Source organism: Phalaenopsis equestris, unplaced genomic scaffold, assembly GCF_001263595.1.
Source record: "Phalaenopsis equestris unplaced genomic scaffold, ASM126359v1 Scaffold000084, whole genome shotgun sequence".
NCBI classification, from domain to species: Eukaryota; Viridiplantae; Streptophyta; class Magnoliopsida; order Asparagales; family Orchidaceae; genus Phalaenopsis; species Phalaenopsis equestris.
This window is the reverse complement of record NW_018164526.1, coordinates 59,133-68,334: the sequence shown is the minus strand read 5'-3', so window position 1 is coordinate 68,334 and position 9,202 is coordinate 59,133. Positions and strand designations below refer to the sequence as shown.

The window sequence follows — 9,202 nt, the reverse complement described above, 5'->3', positions numbered from 1 at the left end:
GGGGAGGTGCTGTACTAATAAAAAATATTAATTTCTTCCTGAAAAAATAAATCAAAATACAGTGTGCAAACAATATCATAATAGAATATGCATGGACATGCATACTCAAGATGGACAACACACATACACTTGTAAGAAAGCATTAATAAAGTAAAACTCACTTTAACTAATTTAAGTTGCAGTGAATGGTTGTAGCAATTATTAGACCAAATAATAGCTCGAAGTTCCATTACCATACAAAAAATTGAATAAATAATCGACACAAAGTTTTATTTTCTTTAAATAACCATAGAATATCGGTAAATTCAGAAGAGAGTTTAAGGAATTATTGGTAGCATACCGAATATATCTATCCCGAGCTGGACATAAATCGGAGAGAAAAATCCATCAACAAAATGAATGAACCACCAGGTTATGTAGAAGGTGATCGCTATAGGGAAAAGGATGACACTGCCACGCATCCCAAAAAAAAAAGAAAGAAGTAAGCATCCATAAATTAGATTAATTAAATCAGAACAATAAATAGTAGCATATGAAAACATTGCTCTCCTCTACACCACTAATGCCCACAAAAAATAAATATTAGCTGTTTTTATAATAAATTGATTCAGGAAACTTTCCAAAAACATAAACTTTAAGGTTTTAAATTTGGTTGTGCCAGGTTTGTTAACTGGATTTGTGTGTGATTAAAGTTTCACCTAAAATGTAACTATTTTAACTTGACTTGGCCAGAGAGAGCTAAAGATGTGAAAGATTAAAGTCCAGTTAACTCCTGATCCCAATAACAATGACTCTCCAAAAAGTTGTGAACTAATAAACTTGATCTACTTCTGAAACTATTACAAGCTTATTTAACAAAATTCAAGCCCTTTGATAGAGACGCCCAATTTAATAGTTATATTACTCTTGGCTGGATTATTTCAGACATTTTTAGTAATTGAACTCCAGTTTATTTTTATTTTGGAAGACACATACATACCACATAATTCCTAAGTATTTACATATCAAATCCCTAAACTTTAAGTTAATCTACAGCACTGTACCTATGCACGAAAAGGAGGTTTCACCTTTTAAAAGTTAGTAATGGCAGTATTTTAATGCAATATGAAAATTTTTAGTGTTATAAACTTAAAAATTAAATTTTAGGTGTTAGATATATAAAAACATAGGAATTTTCAGGAATGTATATAAACGCACTGTCTATTTTTGTCATGTGTATTAGACATTTCTGTTTATGCCATCTATTTCATCTGTGCATTACTATCTATCAATATCAAGCCAATGTTATGTTTCATAAGGAAATCCAAAACGCTTTTCTGCATCAAATTTGATATCAAAACAAATAATTCTACATCAATGGTGATTTATCTTCTAATTTTATGACATTATTTTCAGATTTAAGGAATTAACCTCCTCTTCAAATGCATTATTTCCCTTATGCATTGATCAAACTTCCCCTTCTCTGGTGTGTGAATCCAACCAAATATTTATTCTCCAAGTTATCTTCCAAGCAGTTGACCTCTTCTTAATCCCTTTTCCCCAACAGCCCACTCTCTCCATCACGATAAATCTTCATAAAAAATTTAGATCTCTAGCTATTTTATAACAAATCTAAACAATGCCTAGTTCAAATTTAAATAAATATATCCTATGCCGCACCAAATTACCAACCGGCATCAAGATCAATGGCTCAAACAACAACAACAAGCCTTCATCCCGGTCGGCTACATGAATCCTTTTTTTCTCCATTGTGACCTATTGAGAGTCATAATTTCATTTAATTCTTATAAATTAAGATCATTTTCCATTAAACATGTCTAAGTCTTTTTAGGTCTACCTCTACCCTTGTAAACATAAGTAAAATCTAATACATCTACTTTCCTAACTGGGTCATCAGATGGTTGATGTTTAATGTGACTAAACCATCTAAATAAACTCTCTCTAATCTTGTCTGCCACTGGAACTACTCGAACACTTTCACAAGTTTATTAGATTCGCACTTTGACTGTAAGTGTAAAATCACTCATCTGCCAGAGCCTTCTCATCTCAGCAACACTTAACTTAATTCATGTTTTTCTTTCACAAACTAACATTCTACTTCATAAAACATCGCAAGTTTCACCACCATTTTATAAATTTTTCCTTCAAGTCTAAGAGGTACTTTTCTATTCTATCACAAAATAGGACTGATGCATTCCTCCACTTCAACCATCCAACTTGAATTCTACTAATAACATCTCCATCTGCATCACCATCACTTTGAACAATAGACACAATATCAATGACTCAATAACCCCCTTTTAAGTTTTTGATCAAAACAAAACTCACAAACTCCCATCATCTTAAAATAAAGCTAACAACAAACACCCTCTCCTAAACAAGTTCTATCTCCCCTCTCTTCAAGGAATTTTCCCTCTTCCTCCTTCAAGTGTGCCTCCAATTGGAAGCTTTCTTCCATTCTTTTTTCTTCAAGGAGAACAAAATTAAAGAAGTTTAAATCACATCTAGAAAACTAATCTTATCAAACTGCCTTCTCTCCAAATCAATCATCTCTCTTTCATCTACAAGGTTGATATCTTCCTTGGCCCTTGTTCGTACTCAAGAAATTCAAATCTCCTTCCTTAAGGGAATAAATTCAAGTAAAAAATTGGAGTGTTTTACGAATCAAGGTATTTTACTTCAAGTTGAATGTTTAACTTAGCCAATCACATAATATTCTAGGGCCAAGTCAACTTTATTGTAATTTTTGCAGTTAAATTCACTAAGTTAAAAATTAAGTCTGGATTGTGTATACAATACATTACATTACAAGCGAAATTAAATCATGTATACAATACAGTACATTACAAGCGAAATTAAATCATGTATACAATATAATCAAAAATAAAACCTTAGGGAAAGAAATTACAAAATTGACTTGAGTATTATGATAGGTTTGTAGAGTTAGCAGACATGCAACCTAAGTGAAAGCATAGGCTCCATATTCTAATTTGTCGATGGCCTTAAACAAACATTAAAAAATAAATAAATAAATAAATAAAACCTTTAAAAGCCTATAAAGGAAGCTTACAAGAGAACTATAAACCTTGAAAAGCCTATAAAGGAAGCTTACAAGAGAACTATAAAATTTGGAAGGTGTCTCAGTTTCTTCCCTGTTAGAATGTTGCACTTTTGTTTGAAGAGCCTATAAAGGAAGCTTACAAGAGAACTATAGGATTTGGAAGGTGTCTCAGTTTCCTCACTGTTAGACTGTTGCATTTTTGTTTATTGCCACAAGGAAATATCTTGTACAATCATTATCACCTCTTGTTCAATGAACCATTGTTTTAGTTCGAAATATTAAGTTTCCTCCTTCACTGACCGTAGTGACCCAAAGAGCACGTTGAACCATTGGCAAGTGATCTTATGAACTAGAACTAAAAGGTGTGTTTGAAACATTTTTGAAGATATTAATTACTTGGCTGACAAAGGATCAAGTGACCCCTTATGACTTTTGGGCACATAAAATGGGAAATAAAATCTTAAACATTGCCTCCGGTTGAGATTGTTTACACTAATGCCAGCATTCGGACTACCTGTAAGCCTCCTGTTCAAAATATTTATAGTTTATTGCTTAGACAACTTCCAGGATTCAAATTTATCATATTTTGTTGAGTCAATCATTTTGACGAGGAATACCTAACTTTAGAGTAAATTATAGCTGCGTGGATAAATAGGAAATGTTATATAGACTTCATGGATTTTTTTTTTGTTTATAGTTATTTAAGACTGGTCATATTAAGTTCAATGATATTGTGGGTGATTCAACAGATAAGGTTCCTTTACTGCAAGCCCCATCGGCCTAGTGGTTGAGAGCTTTGTCTTTCAATCAAGAGATTCTAGATTTAAAGCTTTGCATATACGGGGAACATGTATTTTGGTGTGTTTGTGTTGTGAAAAAAAACAGATAGGGTTCCTTAAGAAATATAATGTTATGTTACAATATTTTCGGGTTACTGATGAATAAAAATATTTTGTGCTTGATTGAATTCCTCTGATTCCCTGTTTTGGGTGAGCTAAAAGAAGAGACGGTGAAATTGTGTCCCGCTAATTGGTTGTCTTTTTTCGGTTATTCTAATCTGCAGTCTCATCTACTTCAATTTATCTTTATTATCTAATCATCATTCAATTCATATTATTTCTGCACCAAGCTGTACATAAGGCCTTCCACAGTACAATCTTGTATCACCACATTAGCTTTTTTCTGCAACATGAATAGCTTTCTTTTGCCAATTAGCTGATTCAAAAACTTTTAGCGACAGTGATAACATGAACTCCTTCTATACATCATCCAGCATTCCCTCCTAAAAGAGGTTAAAGATTACTAAAAACAAAGGGACATTTACCTACATAGCACACAATTGTTATCTATTTACATATCTAACACCTAAACTTTCATATTTATAAACATAGCACTCAAATCTTTAATATCAAATCAAAAATAGCCCTATTACCACTTTTAAAAAGTGAAGTACACCATTTCTTGAATAAGTTTAAAATACCAAAATGCTATGCATGAAAATATGAAAATTTAAATGTGAGAAAGTAAATAAATAAGATTTGTGTGCTACATATGTAAATTTCCCCAAAAATAAAATAAGCAAAATAATTTCATTCTTAGGCCGTGTCAAAATACTATGAGATGGTAAGAACCTTTTTTTAATTTTTTATTTGTGAGGCCAAAAAAATTGAAATACTAAAAGGCTTCGGTCTGCAATGCGTGTAGCAAAAACAGACAACAATGCTCATTTAAGAATATAGGGAGCATGTATTTTACACTAGAATTGTTAATAAACATCACAAAATAAAATGACAAGCATTACAAGCATAAAATGGCAAATTGAATATAGATTCGCGAGCCATCGATTCATTCAGAATAATAAATGCAAATGAAAGTGAGGAAAATAAATAAATTAATTTATGCAACAAGCTTGGTAGAGAAGTGACCAAACAGACTAAAAAAAAATTGTTTGAGCAAGATTTTCAAGTGATAGGATAGCACCCCATAACATTTTTATACATATTTCGACAGAAATCACTAAGAAAAAAAAATTATGTAATAGAGAATGTAGAATAACAGCCATTTCAAATGTTATAAGAATAAATGGAAAATAAAACTTGAGTTTGGAACAGAGAACGGAGAACTGACCATCCAGTCATAAACTTTTTTGATGCCCAACTACGGAAAACTTTATAAAATGCCTGCATGGTACGTCAAATAGTTAACAATGAGGATCTAGAGAGAAAAAAAAATGCAGAAGAAATAGGAAAGTTGAAGTTAGAAAAATCCTAGTACATAAAGACAAACTCCAGGCAATTAATCTCGTTGGCCTTGAAAATCTTGGAATAAACTATGCATCAAAGAATGGAACTTACCATTCTTCTGGTTTGATTAGAAGTAAAATATCAACTTTACATATTAATCAGACTTTGTTTTCAAAAAGAAAAAAAAAACACCTTTTTTTATTTCTCCTGCATGCAGCAAACCTCACTAATGGTCTAAAAAATGAACCTTTAAAAGTAATGATGATTATAATCAATTCTTTCTTAAAAAATGAGATATAAATCAAAAAGCATGCTTTAGTTGGGAAAGCAATTCATGTATATTGATTCTTAATTTGTGTCACTATTTTATTTGGAGTGCAAAAGCATAAATTTGATGCTGGCAAACATATAAACTAGTTCCATTCTCTATTATTTTGAATAATATGTTAGATCTAACTCATAACTTCAAGCTATTATTTTGATCCATCGTGCCTTAATTAAGCCCGACTAAAGATATATGCAATGTTAATTTAGACATATAATGTCATCATCAAAGATAAATACTTATAACTGTTCATCGAATTTAAGGTAACTCAAAATGTATTACTTTCAATTTAATTTTTAAAATTCAAATGCTAATTTGCTAAACATAAAGTTTAAACTATTCCTTCATAACATATTCCTTTTATAATATACAACATTAAGAAAATGCATAGTTCAGAAGACAGTTGATTCACTCGTTAAAAAAGCCACTAATCCATTATAAAACACAAATTTAATGAAGCTCTCAAGTACATATTTGTTGAACAACAGAAACATATCAATATCAGAATTAAGTGAGAATGCCAATGTTCAACATATACATTTCAATGTCAAGCTTCTATGAACTTGCCCAAGCTTTTAAATTACGCAAATAAAATAAGACAACTGAGTTTTAAAAGAAAACGTAACAATTAGCTAACACCCCAAGACATCCAGCTGCTATCGTCTCCAAGGAACAATGCCCTAATGCCGAAGATTAATCCAGGTAAACTTCTAAAAAGAAGGAAAAAAAAACTATAGAAGTTCAAACCTAAACCTAAATCTTAGAACACGACAAAAAATCAAAACAAGAAGCAAACAGAAACAAAACGTCACCGTAAACCTAAGGAAAAGTCCTTTTTCCAGCCAGAATCAAACCAATCAATCACTCGTGAAAGAAATTGCAGCAACCATAAGACCTCACATCAAGCCAGTGCAACCTAAATATCTAACCCAAAGTCTCGCTGAATCAAACCAAAATTGATCGACTATGAACGAGAGTTAAGTGCATCGTTCTTGCCTCTCTGCCGGAGTGATGATGGCGGTTGTGTAACAGTCCAGAAGACGATGAAGGTGAGGAAACCTTAATATCGGCTTCGGCGGCAGGATCGCCGGCGACGGGGATAAGTAGTTCTCGATCTCTCTCTCTGCTCCCCATAGCTGTCGAAGCTTTGTCGTCCCCCATCAACCTAACCCCTTTCCGTTCTCCCTTCGGTCCTCCGTCTTCCATCCTAAAGTAAACGCGAAACCATTGAAGTGTACAAGCGTTGGGAATTCCCCGCACGAAGTTTCTTCAGAGTGGCGAGGGAAGAAGAAAGGAATAAGTGGGAGCTTTGACACATAATTCAGATTCATACAAGTGTAGTTTGATTACAGATTCGTTGATTTGCTCTTCATACTTTATTGATATATTCTCTTATAATTTAAATATATGATATTTATCATTTTTTATTATCAAATTTTAACTCTAAAATAACATTATCCATCTTTTATTATTATTATTTTTTTATAATTAATATTGTTATTCACAAGTCTATTGTAATTTTATTGAGACTATTTTTTCATCTTTAATCAAAATGAATATTGTAGTTCAATGTTTAGTCCAGGCAACGTTTTAAACCGCGGTGCACAACCTCATCACAATTTATGTCGTTTGGCAAAACACAGTTTTGACTGCACATTTTGAGTGTTTGGGGCAGCTGCAGCTTATCGAATAATCTGCTGATAAGCTAGGTGCGGTGGCTATTACAATTTTTTTATTTTTTTGGAAAAGCAAGACCGCGGCCAGAATGCTGCCACCGCACATAAATAGGTGCGGTATGAAAACGTTATTTTTAGCGTTTTGAAAATGCATAAGCTTCCAAAACACAGTTTGCCCAAAACATGTCATGTGCGTTTTCAATACGCCACCGCACCAAATAAACTGTCCCAGACGGAACCTTTGTCTGTTTTTTTCAAAAATCTGTGGTGTAAAACTGTGTTTTGTGGTGATTGTTAGAAAAGATTTAACTTTTTTTTAAAAAAAAAAATTTTAATTACCACCATAATTGTTTGAACAATAATTTTATTTTTTACTTCAAACATCTATAATTATTCCTAAGAGACCATGGAGCATTGTCACGAGGAAGCATGTGAAGGGAAGTGCATCATTTAAGTACCTGCTTTCTTATTATAAGGCTTACAAAATCACTAAGAATTTAAATTCAAATAAAAAGCTCTCATATTTATACCATGGAAGATTACATATATACCTCTAAACTCGTATATATTTATATATCTAAAATCTAAAATTTCATTTCTACATATATATTCCACCTTAACAAATACAAGAAAAGTTTGTCACTTTTTTAGAAGTTAAAATAGTCTTATTTCTTTCTTGGTACGAAAGATTTTGGGTGGTATGAATGTAAAATGTAGAGTTTGGGTGTTACGTAAGTAGCTAGATAGGAATTGGGTGGTATGTATGTAAATGGCCCTTATATAATTCATGTAAACAAACACCCTCATTTTTTGGCGCTCATTTTCTGTCCAGACATCTGACGTACCTCTACTTGTGGTATAGGTTATTCTTGAAATATTTTCAGGTTATTTCTGAGTTATTTTCAATAATCCTGAAATAACCCAAAAATAACACAAACATAAAGATCGCGGGTTATTTATGGATTATTTCCCGATTATGGAAAATAATCCAGAAATAACCTGAAAATAACTCTGGAATACCCCACGTAGAGCTATGTCAGGAGTCCGCACAGCAAAATTTTTGCATTTTTGGAGATATCGGCTTTCTAAGGCTTAAGAAATCAGCGAGGTTTGCATATAAAGGTTTGCACTTCATATTTCTTCGTTCATGGAGTGGGCTGTAGATGAATAAAAAAAATTGCAGGGATCCTAATGGAACTAGATTTTGATTTGACTTGTATAGAAGAATTTGATAACCATTTTATATATGATCTCAAACTTAACTATAAAAAACCAAATTGCTTAACAAAAAGCTTAATGGAATTATTTCCCTCAGGCAATGGTTGGGTTGTGAGCTGTGGGCTAAGAAACCTATTAATAAGCACTTCGCGCCTAGAAAGCCCTTTTTTTCTAGAGCGCAGTCAGGATGAACAATCGAGTTCACTCATCAGCCATCATGTATCAATTGTTGGGTTGACCTACTAAATTCATCAGTCGAAATGCCACCTCTTATGCATTAATTGTCGGGTTAACCTATCATATTTATCTGTTGAAGTACTAACTGTCGGTTTGACTCACCACACCCATTTGTTGAAGTGTCGGTTGTCGAGCTCACCTATTGAGTTGATTCATCAGATACCAGTTGTTGAGTTGATCTGTCAAAATAGCCCGCCCTGCTCTCTTCTCAGGGCATCTATTGTCAGACTTAACTATAGGACAGGTATTACCAACAAGGAGAAGATGGGCATGTTTGTGTCTATTTATGAGTCGTCTGACACCCACATCATTGTAATCTTTCATTGGTACTATGTGAGTGAACCTTATATTGTATTATGACATTTTAATATTCCTTCATTGAAGCTCGATGAGGGGGAGAGGTCACCTCAAGTCATATATATACAGATAATCCCTTTCTGAG

The 9,202-nt window shown here is 32.8% G+C and overlaps 1 protein-coding gene across 1 annotated transcript in view; it reads right to left on the bottom strand.

Moving 5' to 3' along the window:
• LOC110019878 (protein LIKE COV 1-like) overlaps positions 1-6,983 on the bottom strand; it is a 31,657-nt gene extending 24,674 nt beyond the window's left edge. The window contains exons 1-3 of the mRNA XM_020717738.1: positions 6,626-6,983; positions 5,189-5,241; positions 341-450 (exon numbers count right to left, since the gene is read on the bottom strand). Coding sequence (XP_020573397.1) covers positions 341-450; positions 5,189-5,241; positions 6,626-6,835 — 373 coding nt within the window. The 5' untranslated portion in view covers positions 6,836-6,983. The remainder of the gene's footprint in view (positions 1-340; positions 451-5,188; positions 5,242-6,625) is intronic.
• Positions 6,984-9,202: the final 2,219 nt, after the last annotated feature.